Here is a 17,794-nt window from a genome sequence, read left to right on the forward strand (position 1 = left end):
GTTACAATTAAAACATCTTGTATTTTTCTTTTGACTCACCTTATCCACTTTTCTCGACTTTATTCCCTTCTCTAACTCCATTATATCTCCCTCGGCTTCAGCGGGATCCACATACTTGGGTGGTAATTGCACAGGTAACTCCTGCAGCCGTATTCTTATAACCACTATTTCGTCAACTGGATTATCTCTGTATTGTTGGTATAATTGAGGAAGATATAGTTTGTTACCCTCACGCCCACCCAATTGGTTAACTTTTTCATCTGCGGGAGCGGAGGGCAGCGCCTCTCGAGTCTTGTCAGATTTAACCTTTTTCCCTGCGCGTCCAATTCTCTTTTTTGCTTCCGAAAGCCAAACTCCGGCTGTGTATAACCCCTGTTTATTCTGCTTTTTCACATTATTTCCACATTCCTTATGTATCTGTTTTATAAGGGATTCCAGCTTTTCTACATTTAGACGGCCATCAAAATCGTATTTCATTCTCCATCTTAGACCGAAATCGATGTTTCTCTTGTCTTTCTGTTCCATATAACGCTCGTCTCCCGTTAGTTCCGGGGCTTCTTTTGAGGCATTTCCACCCATTCTTAATCCTTACCGTTACTGGTAGCTATGGTATTTAATCACTTATCTATGCCTTACTATATTTAATTTTAAATTCTATGTGCGTGTCTTTCTACGAATTAGCAATTTACCGTTACTTAATTACTTTTAGTGCTTTTCTGTCTGACTATAGGTGTGTCTCTTTTATGGAAATCTTATCAATAGCTTTGACTTTTGAATCAGATATTAGGTCTTACTTTACAACTATAAGCCCAGGGTTTGTAAATCCTTAATTAATATATCTTATTTTCCGGTTGTGTCAGAGGGCTTTTAAAGAATGCTAATAATCGTTATCTCACGCCACTAATTGTTAGACTTCCCTCTCGCATGGAACTTTCCTGTCTATAGATTTGTCTTTTATCCCTATTTCTTTAGATTTAGGTTCCCTCTCCTCCTTATTTGGATATTTCAGTAGTATTAATTGAATCGGAACGATGATCAATACAGCCACAATTCAAATGACCAATCCAGTTATCTTGCGCATTCCCTTGCTGTCTCCCCACGCCCAGTATTTGTACAAGATCACCGTCCTATCCCCCAATACCTATTTAACATCCCGTCTTAATCTCGGGCGGGTGTGCCTCTCATGATTAAGTTTATTTTATTTACGGTAGTGCACATTACCACAGGTTATTTTCGTACCTGCTTCAGTGTATATTGGTTATACAAAACCCAGTGTATATTGGTTATACAAAACCCTGCAAGAATAGCAAAGCTCCCCTTATTGATAAATTCTGAAAATTTTAGAACATCAATCAAAGAACTCAAATCCCCCCAGAATCGAGAATAAAGGCTACTGACCTGCTGCCGACTGGGAAAAGCACTGTTCGTTTGAATCTGTCACCTTTCCTGTAATCTGTGGTAATACGCAGGCCTGTATTTTAACCTCAATTCGGAGGCCAGGTCTTTTTTTTTAGTAACGAGTCCGTGCGCGATTTTCGGCGTACTACCTCCGGATAACAGGGAGGGCTATTTAGATCCGGGATCGAAGGACCAATTGTTAGAGGAATTCTAAATTCCTCTATTATTTCCCAATCAGAATTAATTACTCTGTCAATGCATTCTATGGGATTGTAAGACCCAATATTTTTATAAGAATGGACAGAGCCCCGGTCTTAAAAGTCAGGTAACAGCGTTTAATTCAAGAGAGTACTCACCCAAAATACAAAGAACATTACATTTAAAGAGAGAAGATAAAAATGACATCATCAGTTTCTCACACTCTCTCCGATCCACACAATAGCGCAGTGTCTTCAGGTCTGGAGATTGTCTCCTACTCCCCTCATAAAGCAAACATTCCAATCTGTCTAAAAGACACTCTCCTCCACTAATGGAACATCAAAGAACATTCTTATCTGTCTGAAAAGATATAGCCTCCTTCTCCCTTAATAAATCCTCTTAGAGATCGGCCTACTTTTTTCAACATTCTGTTAAAAATCGCGCAACATTTCAACGTCCTGCTACTCGTGCCAGGAATATAGTATATGCATATGATTAGTATGTGTGCATAGAAAACACTCTGAAGTTTCTAGAACTGGTTCAATGGTGTCTGTGACTATAACAGAACGAGTTCCGTGGTCAAAATCGGCAGAAAACCTGGTCACTAAATCGACGGAGAAAAAATCAATCCGCCAGTCCATGTATTGTCTATTGGAAGGAAAAATACTTAAGGCTGAGGATACAGTTCCTATAGCTTCCACACGATGTCGCCCGTGTTGTGATTTCGATTCAACTAAATCGTTGGTCATCTGAGTAATAGCCACATCCGGTTGTCAAGTCCACAGCTGTAAACAATGGAACCGGAGAAGTTGACTACGTTTCCCAAACTTGTGCCTATTGAATACAGATCGCTCTGTGATCAATTTTATCGTTTATTAACGTTTAGTAATACCTAAAGTTGGATTACAGAAGTAGTTTGAAGTGTTTTGTCAAAGTTTATAGGCAACTTTTTTAATTTAAATAAATAACGTCGCGTTTAAAAAATGTGTTTTTACTGGATCTGACGGTCTTCATAAATTGGCACTTTGGGTACACAAGGACCGATTTAATCGAAAAAAAAGACCCAATTGTGATGTTTATGGGACATATAGGAGTGCCAACAAAGAATCTCGTCAAAGGTAATGAATGTTTTATATTTTATTTCTGCGTTTTGTGTAGCGCCGGCTACGCTAATTCCTTTGTTTACGTCCCCTTCTGGTATTTTGGCGTGTTGCCTGCTATCAGATAATAGCTACTCTTGCTTTTGCCGAAAAGCATTTTACAAATCTGACTCGTTGGCTAGATTCACAACGAGTGTAGCTTGAATTGACTACCCTGCATGTGAATTTTAATGAACGTTTGAGTTTTAACGAGTCCTATTAGCATTTGGCATAGCGCATTTGCATTTATTGTTGGCAGGGGGTGCGGTTGCGTCCCGGGTGGGCCAGACAGGTTAAACCCGCAAGGTACAGACAATTAATTTGTTTTACCTACATTTTTGGTCCTAGTTTAACCAAAAACCCATACATTTCATAACATAATAGTATTAACTTAATGGTTCTAATAAAAATGTATACATAATTAATCATTTCAACTATAATTTCCTCCAACACATACACACTCAACTCTCTGTCTTTTCCCCCCTGCAGCAGGAGTTGGTGTATTCTACAATGAGCTGTAGTACAGGAGGCAGCCACCGGGAGGGGCTATCTGTATTGCTGCAGCGCTGCAACGAGGTCCAGCAGTGGGTCATGTCTGAGGTCCTGATGTGTGTGTCACTCAACAAACGAGTCCAGCTGCTCAAGAAGTTCATCAAGATTGCAGCGCAGTAAGAGAACACACACACTTTAGACAATCAAACACACAAACACATGGGGACACACACACAACTAATCCTTGTTTTGTGTTATGTAGCTGTAAGGCCCAAAGGAATCTGAACTCAGCATTTGCCATCATCATGGGACTCAACACAGCAGCCGTCAGCAGACTCAACATAACCTGGGAGGTAAGTGTGTGTGTGTGTGTGTGTGTGTGTGTGTGTGTGTGTGTGTGTGTGTGTGTACTCTGATGGTGTGTATCTGTTCCATACGTTTACTTTCAGAAAGTTCCGGGGAAATTCAAGAAGATCTTCTCTGAACTGGAGCTGATTACAGTAAGACTCCTTATCATTGGTTTAAAGTAATATTTGTCTTGATAGGCTGGTGGAAAATAGTTAGGAGAAGGTCATGAATTAAGGAACAAAATATTCTGAGACTATTGGTATATCAGTCTCTAGGTTCACATCCACTTGACCCTAAGCCCAACCTCTGACCTCTGACCTCTAACCACTAACCTTACCCTGACTCCTAACCTCTCCTCGTTGTCTCTCCAGGACCCATCTCTGAACCATAAGGCCTACAGAGATGCCTTCAAGAAGATGAAGCCTCCTAAGATCCCCTTTATGCCCCTGCTGTTGAAAGACATCACCTTTATCCACGAGGGAAACAAAACCTTTCAGGACAACCTGGTCAACTTCCAGAAACTGGTGAGTCATGACATGTCTGTTGTGTGTGTGAACGTTTGTCTCTTTGTTTAATAACCGTTATCATGGTGACTGACTCTCTTCTATGCCCCGCCCCCTCAGCACATGATCGCCGACACAGTGCGTCTGATTCGCCACTGCCAAAGCGACCAACTCGGTATGTTGTCTCTGTCTGTTTCTGTCTGGCTCTCTTTCTGTCTCTCTTTCTGTCTGTATCTCTCTGTCTGTCTGTCTGTCTGTGCCTGTGTTTCTGTAATGTTGTTCTGTTCAGTCTCTGCTGGTGAAGTCATACAGCTTCAGTGTTTTTGTGTGTGCGCGTGTATCTGTCTCTCTCCTAGGTAACGAGGTGGTGGGGAGCGACAGTGCAGAGGTCAGGGCGAGCGTTCACTACCTCCACATCATCGACAATCAACAGACACTGTTCCAACTGTCACACAAGCTGGAGCCTCGCGCCTGAACACACACACAGAAAATACACTTTGTGTTGAAGGTGCCATGCAAGCCACCAGCTCTTAGCCAATCACAGTTCAGCATCCTGATTCAGCCAGCCAACCACAGAGCTGCACACTGAGACGGCGTTCAGACTGAAAATGTATATCTGTCAACCTGATTCAGACTGTTTTTCTATGAAGGTCAAACTTTGACGGACGACAAAGACCAAGGAGAAGACAGACGGCCATTCTTTATTGTTCTGTCATTAATACTGTTTTTAAGCTACTCTCCAGAGGAGTTTGTACAGTTACTGAGATTGTGTTTCTGGTCTTAAGTTAACAGTTAGTGTCATTGTATATTAATGATCCTCAGTAGGGAAACAGTCAAAAGACTGTAGATAGTAACTGTTAGTATATGACTGGAAATCATGCAGTAGACGTACAGCAGATGTATACTGTATGTGTTCAGGCCACATGGTGAGATATGACTCTGGATGACAGTGCCAAATGTCCGGATGGGGGAGAGATGCCATATACAGATTACACACATCCCTTTTTATTTGTATCTGTAGAAACCACAAAGCCCTCATCATTTCTGCTCCTGTCATACCACAACATAAAGGTCCTACCTATTACACATTGTTATTGGGCGTTAATACCACGGTATTATAGAGATTATTACACTTTTACTGACTGAAGAGCTGTTTCAATGCCTGTTACACACAGATTTCACTAAGCAACATTGCCTTGGTTCAAACCCAGTCAAAGTATTCAACACTGATCAAGTACATCACTGTTAAGGCCTGGTGTATTCACACTGACTGATCAAGTACATCACTGTTAAGGCCTGTGGTATTCACACTGACTGATCAAGTACATCAGATGCACAGTGCTCAGGTGTGTAGAAGCAGGGCAGTAGTGCTATATAACTATTTATTGTAATATTTTGTTTATTTATATTTCTCTAAGAATGTGACAGTCCTGTGTGCCATATCACACCGGAGCTGTATAAAGACAGACCTCAGTAAAGATTTGCAGGACATATGTGTAAATACATTGAATTGTGTCCAAAAAGGTTTGCTGGTTGAGCTGAAATGCTGGAATGTTTAAAACAGGAGACTAGGGAGTGGAGTTGGTCCAGTGATTGTTACTGTCCTATGTAATTTCAAAATGGGGGGGGAAGAGAAAAAAGATGAATGAAGAAGAGACGGAGGGGTGTTGTTGTTTTCTTGCCATGATGATGTAAAGTTCTGTTTTAAAGAATGTTGTTGTTTGCATGACGTGACAACCCCACCAGATCACAATGCAAGATGACACTAAGAGTGTGTCCCAAATTGCATCCTATTTCCTATATAGTGCATTACTTTTGACCAGAGCTATGTGGCCCTAGTCAAACGTAGTGCACTATATAGGGAATAGGGAGCTCTGGCTAAAATTAGTGCACTATATAAGCCAGGGAATAGTGTGCCATTTCAGATTTGCTCTAAGGCTTGATACCACTGTAATATTGTTGATTTGTAAATATGCATAATGTTATTATGATGTTTGAGATGTTATTATTTATCTGTTTTAAAAGGTAGGCCTACATTCCACAATATGATGTCTTCATACACAGCGGGAGAAAGGAAAGGGCAGAGCAGTATGTTCCCCGTCCCTAACTGCAAAGAGAGGTTTACTACGTCAAAGTTTTACTGGAGATTATGTATGAATAAATTATAGCTTTTATGTCATAATAAACAATTGTGTCGATGGTCACTGTCTCTGAATATTATCAGAGAGGAGGACGAGAGGATGGAGGAGTAGGAGAGAAATGATAGAAGAGAGGACAGAAAATAATAAAATAAAACAGCTGTTTCTCATTTTCACTTCTCATTAAGCGTGAGGTGACATCACCACTGCCTCCCTGTGTATACATTACAAACCCTGTCATTTATTTCAGTGGAAGACAAGTCTTGAGCTCAGCGGGCTAATTGGTGGTGGTGGGTGTGGAGAAGGGAGAGTACAGCTTCTGCAGGGGCTGGGCCATTCAGAATGTGTAATAGGCTATGGAATTTAAAATATATATATAATAAAGGCAATAATACCATCATCATGATATCATACATATTTGTTGAAGCAGATACAGTACATTTGGAAATAATTCAGACCCCTTGTTCTAAAATGGATTAAAAAATGTTTTACCCCTCATCAATGTACACATAATGACAAAGCCCAAACAGGTTTTTAGACATTTTTGCTAATGTATAAAAATATTTTTTTTTAAATAGCAAATTTACATAAGTATTCAGACCCTTTAATCAGTACTTTGTTGAAGCCACTTTAGCAGCGATTACCACCTCTAGTCTTCTTGGGTATGACGCTACAAGTTTGACATACCTGTATTTGGGGAGTTTCTCCCATTCTTCTCTGCAGATCCTCTCAAGCTCTGTCAGGATGGATGATGGGGAGCGTCACTGCACAGCTATTTTCAGGTATCTCCAGAGATGCTTGATCGGGTTTAAGTCCAGGCTCTGGCTGGGCCACTCAAGGACATTGCGTTGACTTAGAGGTGTGCTTAGGGTTGTTGTCCTGTTGGAAGGTGAACCTTTGCCCCACTCTGAGGTCCTGAGCACTGTGGAGCAGGTTTTCATCAAGGATCTCTCTGTATTTTACTTTGTTCATCTTTTCCTCGATCCTGACCAGTCTCCCAGTCCCTGCTGCTGAAAAACATCCCCACAGCATGATGCTGCCACCACTATGCTTCACCGCCGTAGGCATGGTGCCAAGTCTCCTCCAGACATGACACTTGGCATTCAGGCCAATCTTGGTTTCATCAGACCAGAGAATCTTGTTTCTCATGGTCTGAGAGTCCTTTGGGTGCCTTTTGGCAAACTCAAAGCGGGTTGTTGTGTGCCTTTTACTGAGGAGTGGCTTCCGTCTGGTCACTTTACCATAAAGGCCTGATTGGTGGAGTACTGCAGAGATGGTTGTCCTTCTGGAAGGTCCTCCCATCTCCACAGAGGAACTGTGGAGCTCTGCCAGAGTGACTATCGGGTTCTTGGTCACCTCCCTGAGCAAGGCCCTTCTACCCCAATTGCTCAGTTTGGCCGTGTGGCCAGCTCTAGGAAGAGTCTTGGTGGTTCCAAACTTCTTATATTTAAGAATGATGGAGGCCACTGCGTTCTTGGGGACCTTCAATGCTGCAGACATTTTTTTGGTACCCTTCCCCAGATCTGTGCCTCGACACAATTCTGTCTCGGAGCTCTACGGACAATTCCTTTGACCTCATGGCTTGGTTTTTGCTCTGACATGCACTGTAAACTGTGAGACCTTATATCATGGGTGTCAAACTCTGGCCCGTGGGCCAAATTTGGCCCGCGAGACAATACCAAATTACTACTAGAGCTGGCCCGCCGGTATTATACAGCGCATTCACCACTAATACTACGAATCCCATAATGCTCTGCTGTTTTCGCGCGCCAATCAGGACAGGACCCAGAAACGCTCTCTCCTCTGTGACAGTAGTCATAGCAACATAGACGCTACAACTGTCAGCGAGCTAACCCTTTCCAAAAATGGCGAAAAGAAAGGCAGAAAACACTAGCTTTCTGGACAAGTGGGAGGCAGAATATCTGTTTACATATGTAAAAGACAAACCTGTTTGTCTTGTTTGTGGAGTCAACGTGGCTGTAAGTAAGGAGTACAACATTAGACGACACTATGAAACGAAACACCATGACAAATACAAGGACCTGGACATGACTCAAAGGAGCCAGAAAGTAGAGGAGATGAAAAGAAGCTTGGTTTCACAACAGAATATGTTTAAAAAAGCCACATCACAAAGCGAGGCTGCTGTAAAGGCTAGTTATATAGTGGCAGCAGAGATCGCAAAATCAGCCCGGCCCTTTAATGAGGGAGAGTTCATGAAAAAGTGCATGATGAAGGTTTGTGACCTCGTATGCCCAGAGAAAAAACAAGCATTTTCAAACGTGAGCCTGAGCAGGAACACAGTAGCTGATCGCACATGTGATCTTGCCACCAATCTGTATGACCAGCTGATGGAAAAGGGAAAAGATTTTGTTGCGTTCTCCCTCGCTGTGGATGAGAGCTGCGACGCATCTGATACTGCTCAGCTGTCAGTCTTCATCCGTGGAGTGGACTCAAATCTGTGTGTTACGGAGGAGCTATTAGGATTCAAATCAATGCATGGCACAACCACAGGAAAGGAAATCTTTGAGGAGGTTTCCAAATGTGTAACTGAAATAAAGCTGCCGTGGGATAAACTCGTTGGATTAACGACAGATGGTGCGCCAGCGATGTGCGGTAAAAAGAGTGGACTGGTGGGCATGGTTCGGGAGAAGATGCGGGAAGAGAACTGTGCAGGTGAGCTAACTGTTTACCACTGCATCATACATCAGGAAGCACTGTGTGCCAAAGCCCTAAAGATGGAACATGTTATGACCACAGTAACACAGGTAGTTAACTTTATAAGAGCCAAAGGTCTAAATCACCGCCAGTTTAAATCTTTTCTGGAGGAGTTTGGTTCGGAATACGCAGACGTGCCGTATCACACAGAGGTGAGATGGCTAAGCAGAGGAAAAGTACTGAACAGATGTTTCGAGCTGCGTGAGGAAATATGTAAATTCCTGGAAACCAAAGGGAAGGATACAGCAGAGCTCCGGGAGCAAAAGTTCCTGTGTGAGCTGGCCTTTCTCTGTGACATCTCGAGCCATCTCGATGCGCTGAACCTGCAGCTTCAGGGGCGGGGGCGCATCATCACAGACATGTACACTGCAGTGAGGGCCTTCAAAACTAAACTGTGCCTGTGGGAGAATCAGATGCTGCAAGGAAACCCTTGCCATTTTCCCTGCTGCCAATCCATAAAAGCGCAGATCTCTACCGCCGTGTTCCCATGCGCACAGTTTGCTGAAAAACTCAGTGTTCTCGCCGCTGAGTTTAGCCGGCGATTTGCCGACTTCGATGCCCAGAAATGCAAGTTTGAACTGCTTAGTAATCCCTTCACAGTTGATGTGGAAAATGCACCAACCAACATCCAAATGGAGCTGATTGAACTCCAGTGCAACGACACGCTGAAGTCAAAGTATGATGCTGTGGGCGCCGCACAGTTTCCACGGTTCATCCCTGACACAATGCCTCAGCTCCGCACCCAAGCTGCTCAGATGCTCTCCATGTTCGGCAGCACTTATCTATGCGAGCAACTTTTCTCCTCGATGAAGATGACCAAAACAACTCACAGGAGACGTCTGACTGATGAACATCTTCGCTCGATACTGAGGATTTCTTCAGCTCAGAGCTTGAGCCCAGACATTGATGAACTAGCATCCAAGAAGAGATGCCAGGTATCTGGCTTGGGCACATCAGATTAGACCAGTGTGCAATTATTAACGTTTTCTTTATGCACTTTTTCTTGCTACAAGGCATGGGCTTGAATGGTTGATTGATTTATTATCATTTTATTTGTAAAATTATTAGCCAGTGGAAAAAGTTTATTTTGGTATTTAAATCAGAAGGCTGCAAATAGAAAAGAGGCATACAATTTTTATTTAAATTTTATTTATTTAATAAATGAATGCCATTGATGTGTTTTTTCATTTGAAATTCGATTTTGCATGTCTCCACTATTAAATTATATATTGTATGGTAATAAGCGATGCTTGTTCCATATTCAATGTTAAAGCAAAACTTGTTTGGGTCCATATTAAAAGGTTAATTTGTTCAATGTTGGCCCGTGACTTTGTTCAGGTTTTACATTTTGGCCCACTGGGTATTTGAGTTTGACACCCCTGCCTTATATAGACAGGTGTGTACCTTTCCAAATCATGTCCAATCAATTGAATTTACCACAGGTGGATTCCAATCAAGTTGTAGAAACATCTCAAGGATAATCAATGGAAACATGATGCACATGAGCTCAATTTCGAGTCTCATAGCAAAGGGTCTGAATAGTTATGTATCAAATCAAATCAAATTTTATTTGTCACATACACATGGTTAGCAGATGTTAATGCGAGTGTAGCGAAATGCTTGTGGTCGTACTGATCTTATATTCAGTAGTTCTTCTCGACTGTATGTAATGAAACCTAAGATGACCTGGGGTACTAATGTAAGAAATAACACGTAAAAAAAAAAAAAACTGCAGTTTCCTAGGAACGCGAAGCGAGGCGGCCATCTCTGTCGGCGCCGGAAGTACATGTAAATGAGGTATTTCTGTTTTATATTTTTTATAAATATGCAAACATTTCTAAAAACCTGTTTTCACTTAGTCATTGTAGGGTATTGTGTGTAGATTGCAGATTTATTTTTGTTATCAATTTAGAACAAGGCAAATTGTGGGGGCGAAGTCAAGGGGTCTGAATACTTTCTGAATGCACAGTATGATTTAACATAGATTTTTTTCAATTTTGTCTTAATGTAGGAAAATCCTAAACATGTAGGCGCCAAATGTTTCCAGATGCAACTTTGCTATTACTTCGTTGTTGCAGTCACTGCAGTACAGTAGTTGGATTTTAAAGCACAGAACCTTAAAGCTCATTTCTCGGGACAGTGAGATTCTGCCACACCTACATTGTCTTTTTGCCGCGAAACTGGGGAGAGGGCGGGACTCGGGCTGTTCCATTATGTATCAGGGGGAGAAGGAGAGTAACTCCGAGCAGAAACTCATTGTAATAATGATATTAAAAATCAATTCACTCTCACGGCCGTCGTATAACGATTTCTACATACAGGAAAAGTATCAGAGCTCACAAAATCAAGTTTGAAAACATATTTGAACGAAATTCAAAACTCGACTGCACACCTGACTTTAGAGACAAGTACATGAACTCGTGTTTGTTTTTTTTACCATTCATTCTCTGTTGTGTGAACTGCATGTGAACTTTGAGAGAAGGAACATTCGTCTCTCAAACGAGTTAAAATGCCGTTATCATCAAAGGTGAGTGAGGTTTAACAGTTGCAGTTTTTATATCTCCACACGGTACAGCCAGAAGAGCACTGGCCACCCCTCAGAGCCTGTTTCCTCTAGGTTTCTAATGAGTTTTTCCTAGCCACTGTGCATCTGCATTGCTTGCTGGTTTGGGGTTTTACGCTGGGCTGTTTAGCCTACAGTACAGTCCAACAGTTTTTTTCTGTTCCAAACACTTCGTAAAGTACAAGGTTGCATACAAAGTAACATCAATTTACCTAGCTAACTAGCTGCCGAATAGGCATCAACTCACCACGTAGCTTATTCTTAATGTTTGTCCATAGGCTACCAGAGTTACGATAGACATTTTTCGGAATAAACGTTGGGAGTAAAAAACGTAGTGAAATAGTCCACGCCCTACCCTGTATCTTTATTCTGCCACTGTACAACTCTCTATGCGTTGTTTGTTGGCAGCCTTATTATTTACGACGTTTTTGCAACAGATTCCCGTTGGAACGTTTCACAAATTATTATTATATATATATATGCTATCATAGAAATCAGTGCTGTATTTTAATATGTATTTATTTTTTACCTTTTATTTAACTAGGAAAGTGAGTTCAGAATTTTTATTTATTTTCAATGACGGCCTAGTGGGTCAGTCTGCCTGTTCAGGGACAGAACGACAGATTTGTACCTTGTCAGCTCGGGGGTTTGAACTTACAACCTTCTGGTTACTAGTCCAACGCTCTAACCACAAGGCTACCCTGCCGCCAAGTTTGAGATGTGTAATATGAATGCATTTGGTCTCTTTACATTTTTGTTAGTGGCCAGCTCTTTGACTCATTTCTGAACCCGTTACATCTCCACCATAGACTACTTCATTGAAAGGACAGTGTGAAAAGAGTATTATATATTAGTGTAGCTTTAACACAGATGAATAGGGGGAAATAGCAGAGTTAGTTATACAACTATCTTTGGCTTTAATCTGTTGTCTGTCCTTCAGACCCCCAGGGCCCTGTCGGCCATCTTTGAAAGTCCCAGTGATGATGAGGACTTCCTGGGTTTTGCAATGTCAGTGCCTAGTGACAGCGAATCAGATGACAGCAGGGACAGCCTTGCCTCTGAGGACTCTGGGAAGCCGGTGAGTCGCTGCCAAACTTTACCTCACACACTACAATCCTGGTTTACTTAATTCTGCTTCAGTTAGCGATTGAAATAATCCATCCATCTTTCTCTCTCGCTTTTCAGGTCGTGCGTTTCAGGTCAAAGTTTGTGACCGCAGAGTTGGTAAGTCTGTTCAGCCATTCAGACAGTGAGGGGGAGGGTTTTGAGGGCTTTGGTGAGGAAGAGAACAGAGGGTTCAGAAGCAGGATGAAGGCTATGGTATTGAGACCTAACATGGCATCTCTTTTCTACTGTTCTCTCCAGTGGTATGTGTGTATGGGGATGCTTGGTTGTACCATGACTCTTCTCTCCTGTTTTCGGTCGCTCCAGTGCGTAGCGGAGGAGAGTGATGAAGACACAGGTTTCTACTCCGAGGGGGAGGAGCCAGAGACACACACAAGGAGGAGTCTCTGTGTTGCCTTTAGGTGAGTGTACGAGTGTTCAACTGTGTATGTGTCTCAAATGGCACCCTATTCACTATGATCCACTGCTTTTTGAATACAGTTGAATACTCTGCTTCAGGTTTCCCACCAAAAGACTCTCTGCCAAGAAAGGGGAGGCACCAAAGAAACCCCAGCCAATCACTACCGCCACTCCGAAGAGGACAACCAATGAAAAGGAGCGTCTGAAAAGGGGTGTGTCTCAGGTGTCCCGTGGAATGGTGACACGGGGTCAGAAACAGCCTCTAAAAAAAGAGGAGGAGGTTGAGTCTCCAGTTCTAAATAAACGAGCCAAGAACATCCAGGAGAACAAGGCCATGGTACATAACCACTGACCAGGGTTGTGTTCTGTAGTCGGTTATACTGCTGAATACAACCCTGCTATCTACTTTCTCTCTTGTTATTATTGTGTATATTAGAAGGGTTTTCTCATCGTGTTATTGTTGTCCTTCAGTTGGCCAAGCTGTTTGCTGACCTGACCAACATGGCTGAACTCTCCCCCTCTACCATGGTGAGTTAGTACACTTGACAAGGGCTAATGGAATTGGTTCATATTGTGCATGTTTCAGATTAATTTACCACAATTGGACTGGCGGAATCTGTAAATCACCTTGCTTCCCAAAGATAGGCAGCACTGCAGCTCGTCTTCTTCAAACTGATCCCCTGAAACACGCAGACTTTCTCAGGTGACTCCTGACTTCTGGGTGTTGTAGTTCTCACTGGGGCATTGTGGGTGTTGTGTTCCAGAAGAAGAGGCGTGTGAGTGAGAAGCCGACCCCTCGTAGACGAGGTGTGCATGAAGGGGGCGAGAGGAGGAACCCATTGCGTGCGGCCAGACCGCCAGAGAAGTTTGGGGTGGAGGAGCGGACTACCTCCCCCTCACATAACAACAAATCTGTGAGGACTGTCTGTGTCAGGAAACTACTGGAGGTACACATGACTTACATATGCTTGTTCACACACACATTCTTTACACAGGTAACTCTTGATCATTGTGATTGAACAGGTTGATGATGATGTGTGTCTGTGTGTGGCCAGGTGGATGATGAGCTGAGAAGAAGTGGGAAGAAGAAGAGGGACAGCAGCGGGAAGAGGAGGAAGATTATACATGTGAGATCAGTCGATGAGATCACAGAGGAAGAGCTGGACAACGTGGCGGAAGGCGCCAAAGACAAGATACTGGACAAGGACCACGTAAGAGACACACACACAGCAAGGCTTTTATAATTGTCTCTTTTCATCAGCTGCTCAGTTCTGCTGTCTATCCATCTGTCCTGTGATAGAGATGGAACTGGTGTGTGTGTGTGTGTGTTCCAGGGCAGCACTTGTCATCAGTGTAGACAGAAGACTCTGGACACCAAGACGGTGTGTCGTAGCGGAGTATGTTCAGGGGGCAAAGGTCAGTTTTGTGGGCCCTGTCTGAGGAACCGCTACGGAGAGGACGTACGCTCTGCCCTGCTGGATCCAGTTAGTACACACACAGCCCTTGACCTCGACCCCATCAGTACACCAAAAATATTGTTTTATCACTAAATCCATGTGTTTTTCTCTCTCTCGAGGACTGGGAGTGTCCTCTTTGTAGAGGTATCTGTAACTGCAGTCTGTGTCGACGGAGAGAAGGACGTTGTGCAACAGGACAACTCGTCCATTTGGCTCAACACAAGGGCCACAGCAATGTCCAAGATTACCTGGAGAGGTAGGTGCAGTGGTGGAAAAAGTACCCAGTTTTCATACTTGTGGAAAAGTCCTGATAGAAAATGACTCAAGTGAAAGTCACCCAGTAAAATACTACTTGAGTCAAAGTATTTGGTTTTTAATATACTTAAGTATCAAAAGTAAGAGTATAAATAATGTCAAAGTCCTTACCAGATGGTACGATTTTTGTGTTTTTTATTTTGGAGTAGCCAGGGACACACTCAAACACTTGGACATCATGTACAAAAAAAGCATTTGTGTTTAGTGAGTCCTCCAGATTAGAGGCAGTAGGGATGACCAGGGATGTTCTCTTGATAAGTGTGTGAATTGGACCATTTTCCTGTCTTGCTAAGCATTCAAAGTGTAATGAGTACTTTTGGGTGGATCCAGTGGTGTAAAATTAATACTTGGAAAGTACTACTTATGGAGTTTTTATGGACAACTTTTACTTTGCTACATTCCTAAAGAAAATAATGAACTTTTTACTCCATACATTTTCCCTGACAGAAGGCTACTCTTTAAGTAGGCTACCTGTTACATTGTGAATGCTTAGCAGGACAGGAAAATGGTTCAATTCATGCACTTACTGTATCTAGAGAACATCCCTGGTCCTCCCTACTGCCTCTTATCTGGCGGACTTGCTAAACCCACATGTTTTGTGAATTATGTTGGAGTGTGCATCTGGCTATCTGTAAATAAAATGGTGCTGTCTGGTTTGTTTAAGATGTATATTTAACCAAATACTTTTACTCAAGTAGTATTTTACTGGGTGACTTTCACTTCTACTGGAGTCATTTTCTATTAAGGTTCTTTACTTTTTACTCAAGTATGACAGTTGGATACTTTTTCCACCACTGTGGGTGTCAGTGAAAATGTATGGAGTAAAAAAACAAAGTACATTATTTTCTTTAGGAATGTAATGGGGTTACCCTCCCAAAACTACTTAATTAAGTAGTACTTTAAAGTATTTTTTATTTAAGTACTTTACCACTGGGTAGGTTGTGTGTGTATGTGTGTGTTTAATTTGGCTGTGTGTTTGATTGAGCTAATAAATGTTGTTTTAAGTAAAAAATGTCTACTTTTCTTTCCCCACAGCATCCAAAAAGATCTTTGCGCCTAGAGACAAGACCAGACAAGCAGACAGCTCCCCTGTTGGTCAGGACAGGCAATTACACCCTGGAGGCCCAGAGGGAGAGTCCCAGCAGACAGAGGGTGTGTCTCAATCTCTCCTTTCTCCTGAAGTTTACACTCTTCACTACTTCCCACAAAGCATTGGATTTGCAGAGGCATGGGCTAAAGGGAGTTTCCACCAAATTTCTTATACCAGTCATTTCCCTACAAATCAATGGATGGAAGTGAACAAGTGCACACTTTGGGCAGAAGGAGAGATAATTAGGACGTGGTCATACTGACACACAGAATTGTTCTGCTTTAGTACTGCCACAGTTCACTCGAGTCCATTTTGAATCTCTAGATGGTCTAGAACAGTGTTCCTCAATGTCTGCCACGTCCCTCTAACACCCTATTTAATCACAGTCATGTTCAGTAGGGAGACAATGTTTTGAAACAGGAGGTAGTACCTGACATTTTCCAGTAAGAACATGTAATTACCATTTATTGTTGCAAAATATTTTGCTACGGTGTACACCACTGAATATAACCCAGGAAAACCATAACTTGTGGATCCCTGCAACTAAAAAGATTGAGCAACACCGGTCTGGATGGATATCTGTGGTTCCAAGACTGTGTTTACTACACAGGCAGCCCAATTCTGAAATCATATTTTTATGCAACAGCAGTCAGGCAGTGGAGTTTAACTTTTTATTAGACCTTGGATGTGTCGGAGGGTACAGACAACCACTGTTAAATTCAATACCTTTTTAATTTGGGGAATAATGTTTACGCACCGACTATTATGCTAAATTAGCATAGTTTGAGTTTACACCTATTTTACCACTGCATCCCTAGTAGTAAAACATGGTTTACCTTTTACTGAAAGGAACCGAACACAATCCCTTGATTATAGACCATAGCCAATACAATTGGACCTATGGGATGTATAGTGTACTGTTTACTACACTGTTTTAATGTTTTTTTCCTTCTATATGGAGTTAAGTTTTAAGACTGCTTCTGAAAGTGGACACTGTACGTTAGTTGAATATGAAATAAAGAACTGAAGTTCAAATGTTTACTAGTTGGTGTCTGTCACAGTGGCTGTAGTAGCAGTTTGGAATGTGTGTAGATTTTGTCCCCTCAACCCTCGCAGACCGAGTCCTGAATATGTGGGAGGAGCGCACCGCCCACAAAAAGACACAGCTATCTTGTCTCCAGCTGCAATTCTAAAATTCAACTATAAAAATAGCCATAAAATAGTGGTATTGATGAGGGGTGTTTTTACATGAAGATCGTTGGAAAGGCTTGGGTTAGTGAACACATTTCAGGGGAAAAGGGGAAGAATCTAAATTGGGCTTGGGGTCAATTGTTGAGTCCTGAGATGGTCATGACCACGGCTAACGACCAGGTGCCTTCCCTGTCTGTCGGGTTAAAATGTGGATGAGTGTGCGTGTAACTTTTGGTAGATCAGTGGAGACCACTTTACATTTTAGTCATTTAGCAGACGCTCCTATTCAGAGCATTCATCTTAATTTCAACGGTTTTACTGAGTGACAGTTCATACAAGGGAATCAAATCAATTTAAATACATTCATTGGGCCCTAATCTATGGATTTCACATGAATGGGCAGGGGTGCAGCCATGGGTGGGCCTGGGAGCGCATAGGCTCACTGACTGGGGAGCCAGGCCCAGCCAATCAGAATTAGTTTTTCCTCACAAAGGGGCCTTAATACAGACACAAATAATCCTCTTACATCAGGTGTCCGGGTGGCTGGTCTCGAGAGATCACGCAGGTGAAGAAGCCGGATGTGGAGGTCCTGGGCTGGCTTGGTTACACGTGGTCTGTGGTTGTGAGGCCAGTTGGACGTACTGCCAAATTCCCTAAAACAACATTGGAGGCAGGTTATGGTAGTGAAATTAACATTCAATTCTCTGGCAACCGATCTGGTGG

At 42.4% G+C, this 17,794-nt stretch overlaps 3 protein-coding genes across 5 annotated transcripts in view; all 3 read left to right on the forward strand.

The window, feature by feature from the left end:
* The window catches only part of LOC135551929 (rap guanine nucleotide exchange factor 5-like), a 69,337-nt gene extending 62,721 nt beyond the window's left edge, over positions 1-6,616 (forward strand). For both annotated transcript variants that reach the window (XM_064983216.1, XM_064983217.1), the window contains exons 20-25: positions 3,225-3,403; positions 3,490-3,580; positions 3,677-3,727; positions 3,947-4,099; positions 4,199-4,253; positions 4,435-6,616. In XM_064983216.1, coding sequence (XP_064839288.1) covers positions 3,225-3,403; positions 3,490-3,580; positions 3,677-3,727; positions 3,947-4,099; positions 4,199-4,253; positions 4,435-4,553 — 648 coding nt within the window. In that variant the 3' untranslated portion in view covers positions 4,554-6,616. The remainder of the gene's footprint in view (positions 1-3,224; positions 3,404-3,489; positions 3,581-3,676; positions 3,728-3,946; positions 4,100-4,198; positions 4,254-4,434) is intronic.
* A 1,275-nt stretch (positions 6,617-7,891) lies between these two features.
* On the forward strand, positions 7,892-10,307 carry LOC135551932 (general transcription factor II-I repeat domain-containing protein 2-like). The gene has a single exon (XM_064983219.1). It carries the CDS (start codon positions 8,082-8,084, stop codon positions 9,891-9,893), a length of 1,812 nt encoding a protein of 603 aa, XP_064839291.1. The 5' UTR covers positions 7,892-8,081; the 3' UTR covers positions 9,894-10,307.
* A 1,057-nt stretch (positions 10,308-11,364) lies between these two features.
* cdca7b (cell division cycle associated 7b) lies at positions 11,365-16,921 on the forward strand. Of its 2 annotated transcripts, none has more exons than XM_064983220.1 (11): positions 11,365-11,458; positions 12,435-12,572; positions 12,680-12,718; positions 12,926-13,020; positions 13,118-13,355; positions 13,490-13,546; positions 13,783-13,965; positions 14,074-14,229; positions 14,353-14,502; positions 14,595-14,731; positions 15,826-16,921. In XM_064983220.1, the coding sequence occupies exons 1-11, from the start codon at positions 11,441-11,443 to the stop codon at positions 15,848-15,850; spliced, it is 1,236 nt and encodes a 411-aa protein (XP_064839292.1). In that variant the 5' UTR covers positions 11,365-11,440; the 3' UTR covers positions 15,851-16,921. The 2 variants fall into 2 exon arrangements, with proteins under 2 accessions (XP_064839292.1, XP_064839293.1); XM_064983221.1 differs by having other exon boundaries at positions 13,786-13,965.
* Positions 16,922-17,794: the final 873 nt, after the last annotated feature.

This window comes from Oncorhynchus masou, chromosome 13, assembly GCF_036934945.1.
Source record: "Oncorhynchus masou masou isolate Uvic2021 chromosome 13, UVic_Omas_1.1, whole genome shotgun sequence".
NCBI classification, from domain to species: domain Eukaryota; kingdom Metazoa; phylum Chordata; class Actinopteri; order Salmoniformes; family Salmonidae; genus Oncorhynchus; species Oncorhynchus masou.